The sequence below is a fragment of the Vitis riparia genome, chromosome 18, assembly GCF_004353265.1.
Source record: "Vitis riparia cultivar Riparia Gloire de Montpellier isolate 1030 chromosome 18, EGFV_Vit.rip_1.0, whole genome shotgun sequence".
NCBI lineage: Eukaryota > Viridiplantae > Streptophyta > Magnoliopsida > Vitales > Vitaceae > Vitis > Vitis riparia.
The window spans coordinates 12,509,521-12,532,945 of record NC_048448.1 but is presented as its reverse complement, the minus strand read 5'-3'; the positions used below and the strand labels follow the sequence as shown (position 1 = coordinate 12,532,945).

The 23,425-nt window shown below is 36.3% G+C and overlaps 5 protein-coding genes across 6 annotated transcripts; 3 read left to right on the top strand and 2 right to left on the bottom strand.

Moving 5' to 3' along the window:
- The first annotated feature begins 3,117 nt into the window (after positions 1-3,117).
- On the top strand, positions 3,118-4,767 carry LOC117906372 (WEB family protein At1g75720). The gene is made up of 2 exons (XM_034819367.1): positions 3,118-3,412; positions 4,089-4,767. Exons 1-2 carry the CDS (start codon positions 3,269-3,271, stop codon positions 4,584-4,586), a joined length of 642 nt encoding a protein of 213 aa, XP_034675258.1. The 5' UTR covers positions 3,118-3,268; the 3' UTR covers positions 4,587-4,767.
- A 261-nt stretch (positions 4,768-5,028) lies between these two features.
- On the bottom strand, positions 5,029-5,740 carry LOC117906373. Its single transcript, XM_034819369.1, has one exon. The coding sequence runs from the start codon at positions 5,718-5,720 to the stop codon at positions 5,319-5,321; it is 402 nt and encodes a 133-aa protein (XP_034675260.1). The 5' UTR covers positions 5,721-5,740; the 3' UTR covers positions 5,029-5,318.
- Positions 5,741-6,964: 1,224 nt separating this feature from the next.
- On the bottom strand, positions 6,965-10,906 carry LOC117905700. The gene is made up of 4 exons (XM_034818585.1): positions 10,867-10,906; positions 8,987-9,502; positions 8,798-8,881; positions 6,965-7,326 (listed from the first exon to the last, which is right to left on the bottom strand). The coding sequence occupies exons 2-4, from the start codon at positions 9,294-9,296 to the stop codon at positions 7,226-7,228; spliced, it is 495 nt and encodes a 164-aa protein (XP_034674476.1). The 5' UTR covers positions 9,297-9,502; positions 10,867-10,906; the 3' UTR covers positions 6,965-7,225.
- A 4,721-nt stretch (positions 10,907-15,627) lies between these two features.
- On the top strand, positions 15,628-18,747 carry LOC117906400 (U-box domain-containing protein 15-like). The gene is made up of 4 exons (XM_034819407.1): positions 15,628-16,122; positions 16,284-16,400; positions 16,854-17,279; positions 17,413-18,747. The coding sequence occupies exons 1-4, from the start codon at positions 15,769-15,771 to the stop codon at positions 18,463-18,465; spliced, it is 1,950 nt and encodes a 649-aa protein (XP_034675298.1). The 5' UTR covers positions 15,628-15,768; the 3' UTR covers positions 18,466-18,747.
- A 1,003-nt stretch (positions 18,748-19,750) lies between these two features.
- On the top strand, positions 19,751-22,828 carry LOC117906008 (G2/mitotic-specific cyclin-2-like). Of its 2 annotated transcripts, XM_034818936.1 has the most exons (10): positions 19,751-20,043; positions 20,201-20,283; positions 20,419-20,551; positions 20,841-20,900; positions 20,999-21,053; positions 21,139-21,417; positions 21,587-21,676; positions 21,778-21,999; positions 22,092-22,369; positions 22,459-22,828. In XM_034818936.1, the coding sequence occupies exons 2-10, from the start codon at positions 20,223-20,225 to the stop codon at positions 22,604-22,606; spliced, it is 1,326 nt and encodes a 441-aa protein (XP_034674827.1). In that variant the 5' UTR covers positions 19,751-20,043; positions 20,201-20,222; the 3' UTR covers positions 22,607-22,828. The 2 variants fall into 2 exon arrangements, with proteins under 2 accessions (XP_034674827.1, XP_034674828.1); XM_034818937.1 differs by lacking the exon at positions 20,841-20,900.
- The last annotated feature ends 597 nt before the right edge of the window (positions 22,829-23,425 follow it).

The following is a 23,425-nucleotide window of genomic DNA, read 5'->3' as shown; positions in this document are numbered from 1 at the left end:
GGTGGCACACAATCAAGACAATGAAAATCAAGTATACGAGGAGGGGATATTTTAAAAATAATTTTTGAGAATAATTTATAAAATAATTTTTAATTGTAATCAAGAACAAAATTTTATTGAAGAATTTAAATAATGATTCAAGGTTCTCGATTCATTATGGGTGAGGATTGTCTATTTTATGTTCGATGCAAAAGTTTATTGATTATTCACATTCTTATTTATTTTTCAAAATATTATACAAAAAAAAACACCATAGTTTTTATGAGAATTTGCAAAAAATGATTAAGATTTTTTTCTTTTCTTTTGTGATACAAAGATTCCAAGGGTGAGAGATGATTAAGAACCTGAGCAGACAACCTATTAATAAAAAATATAGTAACGACAAAAGCATCAAAAAGGAAAAAGTCATGTGTGCCATGAGTGTCAGTCCAACCTCATCTATATGTCTATCTTTTTGTTGTCTGAAAATCACATCATGTTAGACCTACATTTACCACTATAAATTCCTTTAGTTTTAATTTTTAACTTCATTGGAAAGATCCAAGTACGATGACTAAAATCATCAATAAGGTGAATGTAATATCAATAACTCCTTGTAGATAAATTGGGCGAAGGATCCCAAATATCACAATGCATTATTCTAGAGGATCAAAAGTTTTATTCAAAGAGTTAGATTAGTTTGATTAATTTTACTATAATGATGAGAACGGAATTCATTATATAACTCACCAAATATATACATTAGCAACTGATTATCGATAATAGGCTCATCAATTGTAAACAAAGTATATGCAAACTCTTTTATTACATAAAATAATCAATAATACTCAAATAGCCTTTTAAAACTTCTTGCAACTTATTTTGAAGATGTTGAACTTGATATTTAGAGTTGATGATGAATAAATGATCAAAAGTACATCATATGTTAAAAGTAGTATTACAATGAAAAATATAACAAGCATTGACTTAAAAAGAGAAGAAAGAAGTCAACTCAAGATAAGTCGATATGTTCTAATCTAGGTCACAAAGTTTAGATGGATTAAAGAAGAATCATCATCTCTAATCATAATAAAACAAGGGGGATAAAACATTGTTCTTAGTAAATAACCTTAAAAAACGTGAGCTTGCATAGCAAGAAGAACTAGTGAGCATCAAAAACCATAATTATTCCTTGTGAGTTTCAATGACAATGGAGAAAGATGCTAGTCACCATTGTAGATGTTTCACCAATGTCCATTTATTTACTTTTTGGTCTAAAATATTAATAGACTTGAATTCGACTAAAATTTGAATAAAATTGAATGTCATTAAGAGTGCGTTTGACAGTGATTTTAGAAAGTGTTTCTAATCTTTCTAACATTTGAAAATTTTTATCTTTTAAGTATTAAAAATACTAGAAACACTTCTTAAAATCACTGTTAAATACATTTTAAGTGTTTTTATTGATACGTGAATGTTGTTAAAGGTTAAGTTGTTTATTATTTTCTATTAATATTTGAACACTATAAGTATTAAATATATTTATTTTATATATTAAAAACATGATTAATTATTACATTTATTTTATTTTATATGATTAAGATAAAGAAATTCAAAAACTAATAATTTGAAAAAAAAATTAATTTATCTCTAAATATCAATACCATAATTTATTACATTAATAAAAGTTTTATAATGAGCAATTAGAAAACTATTAATTGGATAGTAATTGCAACTTCTAATTATTTTATTGGTTGCTAACAAAATGTTTGAAATATTTTGGTTAAATTTCATTAATTATTCAATGGTTTTTATGTGGTGTATATTTGGATTCATGGATTTGTGATTGAATTGTGCACCTAATTATTGAGATTAATTCATTAATTTTAGTATTTTCAAATGTTTGAGAGAGAGTATCAAATTTTAACTTTTTAATTTTCAAAATTAACTGAATTTTCTATTTTAGTAAATATTTAGATGAGTATGAATTATATTTTTAAATTTTCATTAGAATTAGTGATAGTGTTTTTATTTCAACTTTATTTTAAGACATTGAATTTTGAAAACTTTTTAGTAAATCTAATACAAATGTATGATTTTATTGTTGTTATTTCCATTTTTGAATGAGAAATCTAAAAAAATTTATGGAATTCATTGAGAATGAGATAAGTCATTAGGCAAAAACTATAATGTAATGTGATCCGTATGTACATGAAATATAACAACACTTAAGAATCCACTCATAAAAAGGAATAAGAAGAAGTATGATGGTGAAACTTAAAAAAAAAAACTTCTCAATTATGACCACACTCTTAAAAAAATGAAACAAAAAAAAAATCCTATTACATAAAAGAGTTCAAATATATAATAGGAACAAACTTATTAATCATCACTAAAATAGAATTTCTCTAAGGACCGTTGCCCCTTCAACCCTTGCGAGCTAACCAGGCAGATCGATCCTCGACATCTCGAATAAAACATAATAAAATTGATTCAAGCTTTACAATCCAATAAAATGACCATGGGGAAACCTTAATCATATATAGTTGTAAACAGTGACTATAGACCAATATCAAGTTGTATGGAATTACAAATCTGAAGGTTGTGCTAGGTTATGGGCAAGTCTCTTGACTACTATAGAGGATGAATGAGGCTCAAGCTCCTTCACCCGTAATCCAAGTAGTTTTTAATGAGCATATGGTTTGTCCTGTAAAACAGATATAAATAACATAAAGCATGAAAAGAAATCGAGTAGATCAACTTCAATTGGATGTGGTACCTAAAATTTTTGTTTTGGCCATTTCTATAGCAAACCCATCAAATACTTTTGGAGGAATATTAAGTCATGCCTCAAAGGTAACTCAGTTGGACCTGTGGAGCAAAGTTATCATGCTTAGATGGAACCCACATGCAGAAAGAGGTTATGGCATATGAGAGGCTCAGTTATATACATATAGGTGAAGCGTCCCACTCTATGGCCATATAAATAAACAATAAGGGACCATGTATGCAGATATCCTCACCGGCTTCACCTTCAAACATAACAGAATTCTAGTGAAGTGAACGCGAAGTAACGAAGCTCCACCCCAATTATTTTTCATTTTTCTTATATATATAAAAGTATGTAACATCGCCCGCACCAAATCACTCCTACTTGTAACCACCCCTCTTTATCCCTTCTCTGAAATTTAAAACTAAGGACAACCTTCTTGTTGGTTTTGGTTTTGCCATCTTATTCCCAGAATTTCTCCCCTTCTCTTTCCTTGGAAAGTGCGTAAGTAAGTAGAGCATGGAGGGCGAAGATGGAGTGGTGATGATCAGAAGGGCGGAGATCGACACAAGGGCGCCATTCCGATCGGTGAAGGAGGCCGTAGTATTGTTCGGGGAGAGAGTTCTAGCTGGGGAGGTTTATGCCTCTAATAAAATCAAAGAGGTGATCACCTTTTATTCCCTAATTCATTCTCTGCTTATTTCATATACGAATAGCTTTGACTACACATTGGCCATTCTGGGATTAATTGCTACATTCCTCTCATTCATTTGTTATCACCTGAAAGTTTGTTCTCATTTTCAAGAAAAATCGTCGAGTAGTGTTGACACTTTCAAGATTAAAATCATTCGCCATTAAATTTGTTAATTCTTCTGAGTAATTAGTTATGGGTGCATAAGGTCCAAAAGAATACCGTGAAAAATAATGTTTGCTTCAGAGAGAGTGCAAGCTTCCTTACAGTATGTGGGTCGACCCTGAAAATGCTGCCACAGTGGCTGTCTGTGGTGGTCATGTGTCTGATGGGGTAAAGGTATACAAACAAATAAACAAATAGTTTTTAGTACTCTAGTACAAGCAATTATTTAACTCAACTTTATTGGGAAAATGGGAATCAATCTCTTTGGCTTTCGGTGAAGAGATGCCAAACCCTGTGACATTGGGAGGGGTCACAAGCAACCATCCATTGTTCATACCCCACGTATAATAAATAAACACATAATTAATCCATCCGTAACAGTCCATATTCTCGCTTATTTTGATATAGGAATTTCATAATCCAAGTTTTATTGTATGGTGTTTGATGCCTAAGAAATGATTTGTTTGTTTGATTAATGTGTAGATGCACGACGGACATAGCGAAAGCCAGTCCAAGCTTGGAACAGTGGTGGCGGAGCTAGAAGAGACAAAGTATAGCCTCGGCAAAGCAAAAGAAGAAGGCATGCTGATGGCGAATTGCCTCTCTTCTCTCAAGGAAGAGCTTGAACGCACAAAGCTAGAGCTGGAACGATTGAAGGAGCGAGAGTCCGAGAAACGGCTAGTGATGGAGTCAGAAATTGAGGATGTCAAGTTTGTTGAAGATTCAGCAAAGGTGGTTGAGGTGAAAACACAAAACAGGACTAGCGAAGAAGAAACAAGTACTGAGTTTCAAAAGAAGAGATACGTAACCTTCGCAAATCCACCATCAGTACCTCAATTCGTTGTACCACAAGGCAGGGCAGTACTAGAGAGACACCCTTCTCTTAAAAAGAAGAAAAAAAAGCCGCTCATCCCTCTCATAGGAGGCCTTTTCTCTAAGAGAAGAGGAAGCCCTCAAGTCGGCTCACCAGCCACTCCATAAGTCTTACCTCATTCATCCCAATAATCACCACCCAACCGTTTTACCTTTTTTCTTTCCCCAAAATTTCCCTTTGAACTTGTTACTACTCTAGCCATAGTTGGCCAATGTTGTTTCCATTGAGGCGGCATCTAAGAAAATATGATAGAAACCATAATGAAAAATAAAAAAATTTCCATTTCAATGTAGATGGACTTGCTGCTAACTAAGTGGGGATTGGTCTCTTGCTTGCTTCTGATGAAATCATGGTTTCTTGAAAACCAAGTAGTCTTGTTAAAGACATGCTTGTGCACATGTTCCTCACAGGATATGATACCCCCTTGGTGTAGGGGAAAGCATATACTGCAACTGCCAGAGAAACCTACGGCCCATGGGTTCCACTTTGGGCCAGCTTCCAGAAGGAGCTATTGACCCAATAGGCCCAAGCTAGAAAATAGGCAAAACCGCAAAAGCACTCCCCCTCATATGAAGATAATTATTTTCCATTTTTACACCTCAATGGCTGTAAGCACAAAACATGTATTTGTACTGCATGTGAACAGAGCCCGCAAACTTAAGAGAGGAAGAAGCTAACAAATCAAACACCTAAAACCCCCAAATGTGTACATAAAAAGCTTGGAACCAAAAGCAAAACAAGTAAACTGAATCACAACACCCATGAAACCGTACGTGTAGAAAGAGCAGTGATGATTATGATGATGATGATGATGATGATGATGATCAATTGATCATCGATCAGACCACAACATCAGATTTGCGGCCATCCAAAATGCCCTCCTTATTGAAGAACTCAATGCAGTCAGCAATGGCCTCGGTGTAATGGGAGTTGGATGAGTAATACGAGCTGCATGAAGTCTTTGGAGGGTCGGGTTTATCGTAGGCCTTCTGTCGCGAAAGGGCTGATGACGTTGTTGCTGATGAGGCAGCACGGGAGGGAAAGGAGAAAAAGAAGCGCATGAGAATCTTGCGGAAGCGGTGGAAGAGCTTCATGGCAGAGAAGTTAAGGCTAGAAGGGTTGGGATTAGGTTGAGGGAGTTCAAGGGCTTCAGCTCTTACTTGTATGACAAAGCTCTCTCTTTGAGGCCTGTACATTCTCTCCACCACCACCACCACCACCGGGAAGTGTAATGCTATCATGTGTGTCGTTTGGTAATGAGGATATAAAAAGTGTGAGCTAGGTTTTCCAAGCTTGGGGTTTATTCTATTTGGGATGACTCAAACAGCATATTCATTAAGAGAAAATTAAAAAGGGTGCTGCCTAGGCTAACCCCCATGTGACCAAATCATTTATATGGGCTTTCCTTGTCCTCACCAGACACCAAGCTCTTTGTTTATTAGACTGACTTTGATTATCTTCTAGTAAAAGCAGTGTTAGAAAGCTTCAACCACTGGCCTGCTTTCAACTCTGCCCAAATCCACTGGACCCATTCGCCCATGACTTTGATTGAGTCAAATATTCAAATGCCTTTTTCAAGCCAAGTGCATGAATGTTTTTTTTTTTTTTTTTTTTACATTTTTCGAAAGAGGTTTTATCATTTATGTGGCATTATGAGATTATGGTGAAGAAAATTGGAAAGGCAATTGAGAAAATGAATCATCTTTTTCATCAAATGGCTCGTATTAGTTGGGGGCTCATAGGTTGATAATCCAAGCCATAATTGACTTCCCAAGTTTAAAAGCAAGGAGAGAATGATGACTGACCTCCTTTGTCCCATAATGGACCTTTAATGGATCTCTTGCCAATGACCACTTGAACATCCTGTGGGGTCTCTCTGATGTGTCTGACCACAAAAATTATATTCCCAAACCCCTTTTTATTTTAAATCTTTCCAAATTGTCTGATAATCAAGCAGCTTTTGTTCAGTTTCTTAATACCAGGAATCTAGTATGTAGATGTAATAAGTTACTGGCATGAATCAAATGTACATGTAGAAAAGAGGAGATCAATATTCAAATGTGGCAGAATTCTATTGGCTGCCAGATGTGTGCCATCAGTTGAGGTGGATCAGGGGAAGGGAGCCCTGAATTGAAAAGAAATTAACAGGAGAAGATGAAAATGAGAAGACTTAGATTAAGGGGTTGAGATAATGATTTTAGGAAGACATGTTATAATCATGCTTTGTACTTTTGTTTTCCCAAAACTAAAGAAGTGGTGCAATGATGTGGCTTCCACCGGCCTCATCAATTTTTCATCAGACAACGTCAAGTCTCATGACAGCTTCTTCTATAACACCTGCGCTGTCCAATTGGTCCGATGATGATGATAATGATACTACATAAGTTGTAAGTTTGTAACCCAAATTGAAAATAGAAACCATCAACACTTAGGATGCCACAAATAACCTCGATGCGATAGTGCATTGCCCAGAAACCCCACTCACAAACCCAAACTGGGTTCATAAAATAACGTCGGATTTATTGAAGAAACGTCCCATTATTGTGTTTTCAGAAACTACATTCTCAACGGCTCAATCACAGAAACACTAGCCAAACTACAAAAATGGCTCATTATGCAGAAAAAAAGGAGTCAAAAGAGTACAATATAAAGGTTAAAACTCTTTTCTGAAGCGGATGAAGCGAGCCCATTGGGCTGATCAACACAATAAACAGACTATATCTATCCGAGATTCGTTACTGCTTGTTTACTTCTTGGCCGGGACTTGTTGAGTTATTGGTGATGGATTATTTTTTGGTACAGATTTCCCCAAGATATTCAGCTCCTTCATTCGTTGGATTTCTTTGCCTGCAATAGAGGATAACCAATGAGCTCATTCTATCAGATTGGCCCCTAACTTCCATACTGCTATCTATCACCAGCATTGGTTAATGCATAAACAGAACTTCCCCAACTGGGAAAGAAGGAAGATTAATGATTCAGAAAAAATAATGGTACAATAGGCTATCTTAAGAGCTAGATAAAAGGATTCAGGAGGGGGCAGAAAAGTCATTAGTAGAAGGGTACTGAAGAGAAGTAGCATTGGCAAGCTTGCAAGCACGGTTATTTTATAGAATATCTGTGAAAGAAATATTGCCATTTCAAGATGAAAGGACTACAATTCATTTCGAGCGGTAATGCTTTGATTGTTTTGACCTCTCTGTGCCATGTTCCATCCTGGGGCAACATAACCCAGTGAGAAAATATAAGAAAACTTACATTTTTCTTATGTGAATTGAATCATCAAGAGGACTGTTTTTATGGAGATATTGCCATAATAATCTTTACAGAAATTAGGCCATCATTTATAAAAATCCTAAAAAATCCTTATTTTAATAACACAGAAAAACAAGTGGTTTGGAAACAAAGAAATAGATATCTGTTACAGAAGTTTCTCCAATACAAAAGCCTTTCTTGCTCTTTAATTGCAGCAAATTTGGTTTTATGGATTTCTTTACATACAAGCCTAATGCTAAGCATTATATCTTGGACAGCCTTGAGATCCATTTCATGTGCTTGTCTAAACTTTCACTTAACAATGTGGAAACTCATGATAGAACAACCATGCATTCATTGGACCCAGATAAATATTAATAACACATCAAAGAAAAAGAACAAAAAAAAAAAAGAAGTAAAATATCTAGGTCGAATATTTAGATCAGTCAAGCAGTTTTACAAGTAGCTTGTGCATGTGCACCAACATGTTTACTCCATCAATTAAAAGTAAATACCAATCAGATATCAGTATGCGAAACTTTCGTTATTGGGTTAGCCATACACTTAAGAGCACATCTTGGATCTGTCGACTATGTTATGGTCGGAGTCCTACTCATGATACTGAATAAATGAGTATCTCCTCTAGATGGAAGAAGATTCTCTTTAAACCTGTGGATTGCCTAATAATTTTTGGCTTGTAAATTTCACCATGTCTACTGACTCTACTCTATCAAACAAAAATGAATGCCAATTATGTATTGCCATACCCAGATGTTAATCCTGTGGTATGCCAAATGATTACCCAATGAAGCAGTTTTTTGGCTTGCTATTTTCATAATGATAAAAGCCTGAGTCCTGTCCATGTTATACAAGTAGCATATAGAGCATCTTAACTTGGTAAAGCTATAGTTCTGTAATGACAAATTATGTTTAAGATTTCATTTCTACTAAATTACTGAGAGCATTTGGAAATTTCCCCTGTTAGAAGAATTCTAAACCTAAAAATTATACTAGATGTGATCAAAGAATAAGGCAAGAAATGCAGGTGCCAAAATACTATTACCTTCTTCAACCGTAAGCTGGATTGCTCTTTTCTCTAACTCAATGGCATGTCTGCTAAGCTCACTTGGGGAAAAGCTTCGCAGCACTAACAAAACACATAAACAAAGAGCAGGTTCAGGACTGTAAAAATTAAAGACAGCAGCAAATAACAGAATTTTATAAGGGGCTCCATTGGAATCCGATGGCTTACTTTGGATGTAGTCATTTTGGTCAAATTCATCACACTGTTTCAAGACTTTTTGCAGGCGGAGAAACCGTTCTTTCCTCTGCTGATCATCAGTTTCCTTTGAATGAACTGAATGAGGAACCTCAGAAGTAACCTTTAGGTAATTGGATTCGACATCTAGCAACTCATTACTAGGCTTCCCCATAGAAAGGGGAACTGATGGCTCACCAAATGCAAAGGTCACTAGAGAGGCCAAAGGAATTGGTGCAAAAGCTGGAGCACAATATGCATTACGATCCTTCATCTGAGTTTGCTGTTGGGGTATTTGCTGCATATTCTGGCAAAACTGTGTTGAATGAAGATTATCAGCATTTTTGCTGGGCAGGTCCAGAATTCTTCTCTTTCCTAGTTCTGACTCAAATCTTCTACGTGCATACACAAGATGGTCATTCGCACCATTACTGCTGAAGAACTGATGGCAAGGGGGACTCTGAGGGCAGTCAGGTGTAAGCCTTTTCGTTCCCGATGTCTTAATAGCATCTGCAATGTAACCTCCCTCCGATTCAGTATGGCTGTGTAACAAACTCCTGTTATCATTCTGTACATCTCTCAATGGTATCTTTTTTATTGCTACAGGTGGCTGTTTATGGTAAGTAGGCAAGCCACTCCCATTGTCCCCCAGCCTGTTGCTATTAAGTTTAGAGTTGATCATTCTTGGAACCAGCAGAACTAATTCAACTCAGAGCTAATGCCAAAGGACTAGCCTGGAGATATTAAGTACAAGATGAAAGACAAAATCAACAAAACCACCCTCATAATCAAGCAATTTTTGTAAAGCAATTCACTTAGAATACATTAATGGTCCATATGGGACAAAGATTCACAATCAGATGCCTGCCAATTTTCTTGATGCTAATCACCAACACCCATATAACCATTTTTTTCGTGCTAAACACAAAACTAATACATGATCCATAGATAAAGATTTTTTAAGTAATCTCTTCCTTATGCAAGGGTGAATATTAAAGGCAAGCTCCATTCCAAGAAATAAAGAAACTTGTCAATTAAATAATGAAACCTACCATATAAACAATAAAGAACATTAACTACTGCTTGAGCTAGGCCCATGCCCATCAACTAAAACAGATACCTAAACAAAATGTGCCGTTGCTCACTAATGCTTTATCGGTTATACTATTAAGAAAGTCTCGTTCATGTGCATAATATCAACTCTAGGCATCCTGACAGCCCCTTGCCAATTCCCCACAAACTCAAGCTATGTCAGTAAACTAAAAGGGGATACTTAAATGAGATGTGTAGATGTCAGCTAAGGGTCCATTACTAGTTCTCAAGCTATGCTGGTAAACTTAAAAAGCAATATACCTAAACCAGACATGCTAATGTACAGTAAGGCCGAGTCCTCGACCAAAATGATCAAAGCAAATGAAGTGATGTCATTTCTTGAATTCTTAACGAAGTTCCCTGTATCCTATTACATGCGCAAGAACAAGGACTCATTTCAAATAAGAAGCAATACAAAACACAGCCTATTAATGCATTCCAAAATTATCAGACACGTTTACATACCAAAGAAGGAAGATTCCTAAATAAAATTAATACAAATATCTGAAGCGCTCAATAATAAGAATCTGCCATTAATTTAGGTTCACATGTCAATCAAATTTATCAAATCGGAGAGTACCCAAAGCAGGTCACTTTCATAGCATTTAGATAAGCTAAATGAGAAATGCCCATAAAAATCCGAACTTTAATAACACATGACCATAGCTCGAAGGGATCGAATCCCAGCGACTCCTACATACCCATATAAAAAATTATCCAAGTTTACCAATATAAGCCATTCACAAGCTAGAAGTGGAAAAGTAAAACCCCCATCAATTCACCTGAAACCGGTTGCTTTCCCGTTTGGCCGCCGAGAAATTCAAGGAAAAGAGAAGAAATTGGAAACTTACTTTTGCCGTTGTTTCAGCTTCAGTTCACGAGAAAATGGGGCAATGAACTCTGCTAACACATGGTTGCTCAGTAAAATCGAACTGTTCGATTTACTGAAAAAAAAATTAAAAATAATAATAAATAAAACAGCAGAAACTGTAAAACTTCAAGTTATTTTTCCTTCTTTCCCCTCTCTCCTCAGTTTTCTCGGCCACCAAACGGAAAATTCAAGCACAACAGAACCAAACACAGCAGAATCACAACTCATACAGATAGAGAGAGAAAATCACCGTTCCGCTGTGTAAATTTGGAGAGGATGAAGAGAGAGAAAGAAGAGGTTTTCAAAAGGGGAAGGCTTTGGCTCCAACACCACATCCCACGCCTTTTTTGCACTTGCACACATAGCGGGATCACTACCTACGATACGGCAAGTCTGCAAGTCCAGCACTCCACCCTGATTTCGCCACATCAGCATTGCAATGGGCCACCTTTTCCACGTAGCAAGATCTTATGTTACACCAAAGACCGCTTTCGAACTGACCAGTGGCCCACATGATGAAGAAAAGTCTCTCGATTCAGAAGAGAAAATGGGTCAACTTCGTAAATTTTTGACGGTCCACTCAATCGATGGTGGTCCAGACTCCAATGATCCAAAAAAACATACTGGCGCGGACTACATTAGTGAGTGGGGTTCAAAATTTTCAATTGTCTGCTTTGAATTATTCATTCCTTCTCAATCATTCAACCCATTGTTTGGTTACTAGAAAAATTAAAGGAAAATGTTGGAAAAATAAAAAGAAAAGTAAATTTAATTGCAATGCTTGTTCTTTCAAAACATTATAGTTTTGATCTATTTTATTTTTATTTATTTATTAAAAAAATAAAAATAAAAATAAATTTTCAAATTTTTAGAAACATTACACATGTTTGATTTATGTCCTAACACTAAAAAGGCGTCTTCCTTCTTTTTCTTTGAACTGTTATAAACTATCCAAAGCATTCCCATCTGCAACTTGCCACGTTCCCCTAATTTGAAGGGATAAAAGGGAGACGGATCCAACTAACTTTGCCTTCACACCAACTTAGTGGCACACTAAGATTTGCCAATTTCATCCACTGTTGTACCTACACTCCTCATACGAGGCTTGCTTCCACACATGGAATCCATAAGAGAGAGAAATCCAGTTTTCCTATCGTGCGGCCATTCAATGCTTTGTGGCCATAGTGGCTTTCATGAGTGGTTGCGTCCGTCTAAGAAGGGCTTTGTTTTTTGAATTTTACGTGGCTTACACTTTTTCAACATTCAACCCTCTCAAATTCACCCCAATATAATTATGTTATCGATCATTCTTGTACATTCTTAAGAAGATAAAGAAAGAGAATGCTTAAATGCCTAAAACTTTAGTCAAAGTAGTAATTCCATTAACTTTGCATATGTGGAACATCCTCGAAGATTTTGTTTCACTAAAAAAAATTAGGGTTGGTAAAATAAACTAATGGGACAAGGATAAGGAATAACAAATCAAATTCAAAATCAATAATAGAGAAAAATTTAAAAACTGGAATTAGGTCGGGAATCTTATTCCTTTCCTCGATTTTATTATATTATACATAATTTTATATTTATAAAATTTAAAAATAATATATTATGTATAATATAATATTTAAAAACATAAAAATATATTTCATAGGGTCCCTCTTAAAAGTGTCTCGTTAAGGATAGGGTAGCCACTCAAAATCCAACAACTTTGATGATTCTTTGAAGATTAAAAGAGTATGATTCCATCAACTTTGTTAAAATTGTATTCAGAACCCTAACTATTGTCTTTTCTTCCTCAAAGAATTAGAGTTTCGTCCTACCCTTTGTCACTTTCCTTTTACCCTTGACATAGCTCCATTAGTCATTCTTCCACCAAAGTTAGCAGGGGCAACCACTTTTGAAAGAGGGGTCGCCAAGTCCTTTAAATTGGCGTACTTCTAGGCTCTCTAGTAAATGTTTCTTCAATGCTGGACAACTTCTTCTAATGCAGCAAGCATAATAAATCTAAGCTTGTGGGTAGACCCCACATAAAGTGATCATGATTGTAAGTCACCATAGCCTTTTACATGAACCAAAGCTATGCTAAACCATTTACCATATTCTCGTATATATACCTTCTTCTTCTATCATGTGAACATTGAAGAAAGAATTCCAATCTCTTCTTTCTAGAAATGGGATCTATATCGTGGCAATGGAGGTAGTGCATAATTTTGAGAAGGAAGAAATGGATCCTCCAAGGAGATTGTGGAACCACACTGTTGTTGCACGGTCCAAATAAATGGTTTCGTCTAGCTTCCAAGAATCGGATGAATGGCACGATCAATGGTTCTGTCTAGCTCGCTCGAGATGCAGACGACTATAATATCTACATAAAAGGTTGTTCGAATGGTTTATCTGGACACGCCCCTCCGATGCTAAAGTCAATAAGTGGCTTAAGTAAGGGAATTTGTCAAAAAGAAAGTGCATCACATTTATGGAGTCTGCATGGTTATTTATACTTATTACAACGTAACGCCTTTTCAGGTGTCTTAATAGTACTTCAACTGCGCTTGATTGCTCGATATTATGACATTGATTATCGATGCATAACAATTGTCTTGTATTGATGAGTTGATCATAATGGAATGTTTTCCAGTTGGATTTAACATGGAATGTGTCTGACATGCAATTTATGCATTAATAAGTGAAAAAATGCATGAAGTACAATCAGGTATCAATCTTGTTGTATCCACGTAAGATTTGTTCGTCTGACCTACTTTAAGACAAATTAGTCACTTGGCCTTAGAGCCATTGGGCCATAAAACCGAAAATGGTCTCCCAAATGGCTTGTCCACATAAACAGTCATGAGAGAGCAGAGGAGTACAAGATAGCCTTGCAGAGGGGGTCTCACACACACGTGTTGATAGGGGACGATTAGGAATTGTTTTACTTATTTGGCCATGTTGGTAGCCTTACCATGGTTTAGGAATTCTCAACATGACATTGGGTTGGGTTTGGCTCTAATTGAACATATTGATAAGCTGATTTGGCGTGGTTCAATGCTACTCCCATGAGTAATAAAAATTGATTACCAAATATGATTTTTAAGTTAATTCAATAACCTTTATTATTTGTAAGTGAGAACAACTTGACAATGTTCATGGATGGGTGATTTGTAATTAAAAAAAAAAGTATATTAATTGAATAATCATTTTAAATTTTAAAAATGGAGAATAATTTTATAAACTCAATACTAAAAATAGAGATATAAAAGGAATAGTAAAATCAAGTGTGGACTAAGTAGATAGGATAAATACAAATATAATTACATCAACTTAAGATTCGGAATTTACCAAATTTTTTATTTGCTAAAAGTATATAATAAATTTTAAGTTATTTACATAGACTATGAAATCAAAGTATAAAAAAAAATAAAATAAAATAAAAATATGAAGCAATTAAATCCAACTTGGTATAAAATAATTAAACTTCAATGTACACATATGATGTCATTTAATTGATCTGATTTTTTGTAAGAATATATAAAATAAAATAAAAAAAGGCATGATTTTATCATTTTTCAAAAATTCAAATTGATTGTCCTTCTCTTATAATATCTCAAATTACTTATTATTATTTGGTTTAACAAAGTTTCTTCTAACTAATAATATTATAAAATAAAATAAGGAAAGATAGCATGGCCTAAAAGAATTTTTAAATTCTTAAACAGTCAATTTCAAGAAAATATTTTTGATGATTAATATCAACGATGATTAATATCAATAGTAAGTCACAACCTACTCAAATAACCTTTTCTTAAGCTTACATAGGAGAGCATGAAGCTTATGAATCTTCTTGAAGTAATCTACACTTGGCTACTAGTAGAAAAGTACGAAAGATTGTAAGGAAGGCTAGAAACACTTACATGGACATAAGAGATGGAAAACAAGGTAAAAAAGTAAAGTGTTTTAAAAAGTTTCAGAATCATTTTGTACATACATGTATTTATGATTTATATAGAAGTTTTAGAGAACTTGAAAAATGTAAGAACCTTTATAGGTTCCAAAGAGTTCTTTGGGTACCTATAAATAGAAGGTGACCTCATTTGATCAAGACATTAAGCAAATTGAAAGATTCTTAGCATTATAAAGTATTTTTATACAATACAAAGCTTCCTTCTTAGTTAAATGTTGTATTCGTTGAGCATCATAATTGTTAAATCGCAAGACGAATTTAACAAGATTAAGTAGCTTGAATTGTAACTTAGTAAGATCAAAAGGCTTAAATTGTCCAAGTATATCGTCTTTGAGTTTAGAAAACATGTAAGTTCAAAACACATAGCTTCTAATAATTTATTCAATTATTTTTTTAAAATTTTAAATTTATTGAATTGATAGATAACATATAAGATTGTTATTTATAGCATTATTATTCTTAAAATAATGGCAAAATAATTTAAGAGGATTAAGGAAAAAATAAGGAAAAAAGAAAAAAGAAGAAGAAGAAGAAGAAGGGTGAACGACGGAGAGGCAGGGGAATCGCATCGAACAAACGGTGTGGAAGTAGGTTTGAAAATAACGAACTTTCAAAATCGATAATGACCATAAGTCCTACGTTTGAAAACCCGCGAAAGGCTCCACGCCCCATCAAGAAACAGGCGCCACCTGAATCCCATGGAAATTAGGGCCAGGGTTTCTTTGTCTTCACGTTTCTTCTCACTCGTCCCTCTGGCAAATCTCCATTCCCTTTTGGAAGAAGGCCTAATTTTCTTGCATGGCCAGATTCCCATTACTCTAAAATCCTTACTATTACAGGGGTGTGTTCGGTTTGCAAATGGTGATGGATGGCGAGGTCGAAGAAGGCGGAGGAGGACAAGTGGTGGAGACTGGGGAGGAGGAGACTGCTCCCAATGCGTCCAACACTCAAGGGTGCACCTGTGAGGTTCAAGAACTGATGGTCGTGATTGGGTCCATTGTAGCCATTGGAGATTATAGGAGGACGCAGAAGAAGGAGTGCCAAAACCTAGTAAGGCGGTTGAAGTTATTGTTGCCGCTTTTAGAAGATGTAAAGGACCACCATGGCCAAGTTTCCGAGAAGTCTTTAAATCCATTCTGGAATTTGAAGAAGGCGCTTCTACGTGTCAAGAAACTCTTGATAACTTGCAGTGAGGGAAGCAAGATTTATCTGGTAAGGGATTTTTATTTTTATTTTCATTTTTTAATATGTGAGCGCTCTGATTGGTTCCCGACAAATCATAGCAAAATGAAATAAACGGACACATGGTTTATTTTGAAATATTATTAGGGTTGAGATTTTTATTGCTTATTTTTCTGCGTATCCTGATTCAGGCACTTGAGAATGAAGCAGTCATGGCTAGATTTCATCGTGCCAATGACAAATTAAGTCAAGCTTTGGAAGATTTGCCTTATGAAGAGCTTGGAGTCTCAGAGGAAGTAAAAGAAGAGGTGTGCACTCTTCTTCTTTCCCTTCTTTTAAATATATTTTTTCCTTTTCCTTGCTCTTTGTGCCTCTTCTCTTGAGATTATCCCGTGCACAGACACGATTTTTAATCTGGCGCTGCTTTCATTAGCATAACACTGAAATATTAACTTACATTTTTGTAGTTTTGCACCATATTATGATGTGGAAATCTCATGTTTAGAGAGAGAAAAATGACTTGGAACAGCTGGAAGAATGGAAGTTCAAAAGCGAGTGAGTTTATAAAAAAAAAAAAATTTATAAAAAATTGCCTGAGAGGCTCGAATGGGGCGTGGTTTTGCATCTGAGCGAAGAACGGGTTTAAGCCAAAAGTTTTCACTAAACATGCAATGGTTTGAAAATTGGTAGTAAGGTGTTTTAATTTTCTGCGATAAGTTCTTTTCACTCAGATTGTGAGTTGAGTTTATTCATTCATTCAGCTTGATTTGGTGCGCATGCACCTCAAACGATCCAAGAGGCGAACAGACACTCAGGATATTGAACTTGCAATGGATATGATGGTGGTATTCTCAAAAGACGATGAACGGAATGCAGATAGTGCAATAATAGTGAGGCTGGCAAAGAAGCTGGAACTGCATACAGTTGAGGACTTGAATGCAGAAACAATAGCTGTAAGAAAATTTGTGAAAGAAAGAGGAGGACAAAATGCAGAGAGCACCCAGCATGTGATTGAACTTCTGAATAAATTCAGACAAAGTGAAGGGCTTGAAGAGATCAATGTGCTTGATGATCCCATTGTGCCTAAAACTCTTGAGAAATCCCCATCTTTGGCTATCCCTCATGAGTTCCTCTGCCCAATCACATTAGAAATAATGACTGATCCTGTTTTTGTAGCAACTGGACAGGTGATCTCAAATTTGCCAACTCATAGAAATTAGTTTTAGGAACTACATCTTAGAAGAAGCAAATGTATTTCTTTCAGTCATCATGTATTGCCATGGAAACTAACAGTATGTTTGTCTTTGTTATCCACTGAAGACATATGAAAGAGAAAGCATACAGAAGTGGTTGGACTCCAACCATAAAACCTGTCCAAAGACAATGCAACCTTTGGTTCACTCCTCGCTTGTGCCAAACTATGCCCTCAGAAACCTGATCCTTCAGTGGTGTGAGAACAATAATTTTCAAATTCCCAAAAAGGATGCTTCTTCAAGCACTGAGGGCTCCTCTGAACAGAAAGAGTCTGTCTTGTCTGTGGTTCAAAACCTATCCTCTAATCAATTGGAAGTGCAGAGAAAAGCAGTGAAGAAGATCCGAATGCTCTCGAAAGAGAATCCAGTGAACCGAGTTCTGATTGCCCAGAGTGGAGGAATCCCACCATTAGTGCAACTCCTGTCCTATCCAGATTCCAAGATTCAAGAGCACACTGTAACAGCTCTGTTGAACTTGTCAATTGATGAGGCCAACAAGAAACTCATTGCTATAGAAGGAGCCATTCCAGCTATAATAGATGTCCTGCGGAAAGGAAGCGTTGAGGCTAAAGGGAACTCTGCAGCGGCATTATTCAGTTTGTCGATAGATGATGATATTAAAGCAACAATCGGGCTCTCTAATGGCATCCCGCCGTTGGTGGATTTGTTGCAGCATGGGACAATCAGAGGCAAAAGGGATGCTGCCACAGCACTCTTTAACCTATCTCTCAACAAGGCAAATAAGACCAGGGCCATTGAGGCTGGTGTTATTCCACCTTTACTCCAGTTAATTAAGAGCCCAAACTCGGGCATGATTGACGAGGCCCTATCTATCTTGTTCCTCCTTGCATCACATCCGGACGGGCGGCAAGAGATTGGACAGCTCTCAGTCATTGAAACTCTTGTTGAGTTTATCAGAGATGGGACCACCAAGAACAAGGAATGCGCCACATCGGTTCTTCTTGAGCTGGGGTCTAGCAATTCCTCTTTCATTTTGGCTGCACTTCAGTATGGTGTGTTAGAGCATTTGATTGAGATTACAAAGAGTGGAAACAGCAGAGCCCAAAGGAAAGCTAACTCACTTTTACAGCTCATGAGTAGGTGCGAACAAATTCCTTGAAGTTATAATTTCAGGTTGGTGGTTTCGCTTGCCTTCATCCTGCATTGGAGTCTTACAATGGTGTTCGTCTACTGTACCTTTTCAGTGCTTGGGCTGATCTTCATGAACCCTGTCCAAACACAGCCTTCTTGTTTTTCTTTCTTGTTCTTTCCCTTACTGTACCTTTGGCTAAACTCTTTTATACTTCATCAAATTGTTGTTTCTAAGAATCAGTTTCTTAAGGCAGATGTGTGTAGTGAATATACTTACTTTTGGCAAGAAGTTTTTACGACACATTCTCCCCACTCGTCTCTTTACAGTTGTTTTCTTGATAGAGAACATGTCTGTGTGATTTAAATCATGCGAGAGGACGGCATAATTAAACCATATCTTAAGGAAGAAAAACATATTTCTTTACTTTGCAAAAGTTTTATTCAGATTCTGTTAAAGAGCATTGGATTGAGACAAAGGAATCCACACCATCTTTGATATTTACTCAAATTATAGATCATAATAAAATCCGTAATAAAAAATGACATTGATGTCCTTGTGTGGGAATAGCAACGGTCCACTGGCACTCCTTCGGTCCAACGGCATTTTCAAGGACTGTGCTCACTGCAAAAACTTCCCAAATGTCAGCCCTCTATTCGTCATTTGTCGGCGATTGTTCAGATTATTGAAGACCCCATCACTCCCATTCACCCCCCATCGTAAGAATTAAAATTAAAATTCCTTTGTTTTCAAATTGTTTTTAACCGTTGGATTCATCATCACCACCGCCAATTCACGGTTAAAGGTGTTGCGGATTGACTTTTACGGGGTGTCACATTTAAATCAGAGGAGGAGGTGGCGACCACGCGCCATTCAAACGGCAGGAGATTGAAAAAAGGTATCACGTGTTACAACGAAGCTCCTAGGCCTCTCATGCCACCCATGCTGCGTAAAAAAAGAGAATTTAGAAAAACTAATCTTTGATTTGGTAACATGCAGTCACAGAAGTGAATCTCAAAGTCCAATAAGATCACGGTCTACTCTCTGAATAGATGGACTTCTTAAAACGTGTCGCAAAGTTACTGGACCAATCCAAAACCAAACTTTTAATTAAAGGGCGAATACAAAAACAGAAATAGGAGCTCAAAATATAAAGAGTATTTGAAAGCATGTGCTGAAGTAACCGTTAAGGTCACACAGAGGAATGTGACTTTTCAATATACAGATCCAACGGCTGGAATTCACTAGCCGTTGGTTTTAAAAAAATGCATAGGGCATATCTGCGGACATATATCCGCTGCTGTCGTCCCAATTTCGCTTATTCATTTCTTCTTTTTTCGGCATCTTTTCTCTGTGTTATCCCAAAACCCAAAGAAAGGAGCCGCGAGAGAGGACCAGAGAGAGAGACAAAGAAAGAGAGAGATTGAGTGAGGGAGAGAGAGAGTGTTGCTTGGTTTAATGGGGTTCCGAGAGTAGTCTCTCTCTTCTTCACGTTTGAAGATCGGAGTTCCGGAGAGAGGAGACGGGGCAAAAGGGAGGTTTTGCCGGAATTTCGATTTCTAGGATTGAGATCTAAAAAGGAACTTTTGGGGATTCTTGATTTTGTGGGTTAGTTCTTTTTGTCTTATGGTGTGGGGTTTAGTTCTTGAAGGTTTCTTTTTCATTTTCTGAATCATTTGAATTTTTTTTTCTTTTTGTGTTTTTTATTGAGGGGATTTTTTTTCTTCAGATCGGGTTTTGATTTCTTTGGGGTTTTCTTGTTTAGTTGTGATCAGAAGTTTGTCAAAATGGTCGGAACAGATGAGAATAACCCAGGTGTGGGTGTGATCGGACCCGCAAATAATCAAGGTAAATAGAACCAAGTGGGAATCCATTTTCCCCTGTCTTGTGTTTAGAAATCAGTAACTTCGTTTACTGAGATTTGTGCTAATAATCCCAATCTAAGAAATGATCTTTTATTTTTTTTTAATCGTGAATCAAAAGGAGGTTTACGTGCCGGAGTTGGGAAATTCACCACTGGGATCGGGCACAACCGAAGAGCTTTGAGCAGCATTGACCGGAATATAATCGGAGTTCCTCCTTACCCTTGTGCAGTAAACAAAAGGGCTTTGTCAGAGTAATTTCTTTGACCCTTGATCCCTCACTTTTGTTTGGTTCCTGAGCAAATGTAGGAGGAAAAGAAAACAATGATGATTTTTTTTTTCCTGTTGTCTTTTTTCTTCACAATTGAATCATAATAGATGTTAGTTCGCCTGAGGATAGTTTTCCCTTTCTTATACCCTGCCTAAATAATGATAAAACTTCATACGATTTAAAATTTAAATTTCTTTTCTTTTGACTTTCACTGCAATCAAGTAATCTTTTAACGGCCATTCATTCCTTTTCTTTTCTCATTTTGAATTCAGAAAAGAAGCAGCCTGTGATAAGAAACACCCACCAATTCCGATGCATCGACCCATTACTAGGTTGGTAGTTGGCCATTCCTTGTCTCCCATGTTTCTGATTCTGGCAAAATTCATGTTCTCATCAAGCTTTTTCTGTTTGATTTTTGCCTTTCGTTTAGGAAGTTCGCTGCACAAATGGCTAGCAACAAGCAGCAGCGAGCAGCTATACCTGAGGTACCCTTTATTTCTTCCACTTTATTTGTCCGCATTTGGCTTGATGGAATGAATTCTGGATTGATGATAGTCCATTATTGAACAGGAATCAAGGAAATTGGTCCTACAGTCAGCACCTAGTGAATTAAAGGATTGTGTCTTTGTTGATGCGGAAGACTGCAAGGGAACCAGTGACTTACCTGTGCCAATGTCTGTGCAACATACTGAGGCAATGCTAGAGGAAATTGATAGGATGGAGGAGGAGATCGAGATGGAAGATTTGGTGAAAGAGCCTGTGATGGACATAGACGGCTCCGATAACAAGAATTCACTTGCAGTTGTTGAGTACATTGATGAAATATATGCATACTATAGGAAAACAGAGGTGATACAGAATCTTCTCTTTCGTGCTTTATTTACCTTTAGATTCGTATTTTCTCTGTCCAATGCTTAGGGATCAGTAGGTGGGTTTTTGATTGATATTTGACAGGATGATGATTTATGGGAAAGTCTGGAAAAATAACATATCTTCCTTTTTTTTTTTCCTTGTGCAGAGTTCTAGCTGTGTCTCACCAGATTATATGTCACAGCAATTTGACATTAATGACAGGATGAGAGGCATCCTTATTGATTGGCTGATTGAGGTAAATGAAGTGTTGCATTACATGGCATAGAATTAATTAGTTAAATAGGCTGTTGCACGAATTTTATTTTATTTGTTTCTAACCACCTTATGTGCTTACAGGTGCACTACAAGTTTGAACTGATGGATGAGACATTATATCTTACTGTCAATCTTATTGATAGATTTCTGGCGCTCCAACCAGTGGTGAGGAAGAAGCTCCAGCTGGTTGGTGTCACAGCCATGCTTCTTGCCTGCAAGTATGAGGAAGTGACTGTTCCAATTGTGGAGGATCTCATCTTGATCTCAGACAAGGCTTACAGTAGAAAGGAAGTTCTTGACATGGTGGGTTTTTCATTACCTGTGATGGGGTTGAGTGGGGGTGATGAATTGTTTCTCTTTCTGTACAATTACAATTTGGGTGTATGATTCTGCAGGAGAAATTAATGGTCAATACGTTACAATTTAACATGTCTGTCCCCACGCCATATGTGTTTATGAGAAGGTTTCTGAAAGCTGCTCAATCTGACAAGAAGCTTGAGCTTCTGTCATTTTTCATAATTGAACTATGCCTGGTGGAGTATGAAATGCTCAAGTTTTCACCTTCTTTGTTAGCGGCTGCAGCAATCTTCACTGCTCAATGTACTCTTAACGGGTCTAAGCATTGGAGCAGGACTTGTGAATGGTACACTAGATACACAGAAGAGCAGCTCTTGTGAGTAATTTTTGTGGCCTTTTTGAAAAAAGCCAGTAGATAACAGTTGGGGTTTTACTGATGAGTTGTTTTTCTTGGAATGTTTATAGGGAATGCTCAAGGTTAATGGTTTCCTTCCATCAGCAGGCTGGAACGGGGAAACTCACAGGGGTTCACCGAAAATATAGCACATCCAAGTTTGGACATACTGCAAAATCTGAACCGGCTCACTTTCTTGTAGAGGAGCGACCAAGCTAAGCTAGTGAAGAAAACGACAGGATAATGCTAACTTTATATTCTGCTGTGGTGGGGGGGTGGGTGAAATCGAGCAACATAAGTTGCCCCTGGGAGAATTTTAGTTTTCCATGTCTATCTGTGAACATAAACACTGATCTGAAATAATTCCAAAGTTCTATCTTTAGTTTGATGAAAATAATTTTGAAGTTTTTGAACTTCATTCATGTTTTCATCTAAATGATATTTGGTCTGGGTACAAATTAAATTTCTGTAGGCAGAGAAAAAAGTAACCAATGTTGTAATAAAATCATAGAAATTGACATCTTCCGAAAATAATACTCCCTTTTTAAATAAAAAAAAAACCCAATTTTAGATGTCCATCTGGATTTTTATTTTTTTTTCAAAAAAAGAATCAAACAATTAAATGACATAAAAAAACATGCTGTTTTTTAAAACGCACAAAACAAAAAAGTTACAAATGACAAAAAAAAAAAGGTTACAAATCAAAAAATTAAATTTTAAATTGATGGTAGATATATATATTATATTTAAAATATACTTTTTTATTTTATAAAAAATTACAATAAATCAATATTTTATTAATTTGGTAATAAATGAATTTATAATAAATTTATTAATTTTATAATAAAAAAATTACAATAAATTTCTTTTTTATTTTTTGTTGAAATGAATGGGATCGGCGCAATCTTTCCCCGATCCATCCCGAACCCGTCCCATTACCACCCTTATTCATTAGCAGGCCAAACATGAAAGCCACCAATATCTTCTTACAACTGCATGAGAATTTAATTTAGAGGGATCAAAAGAAAGGATTAAGAG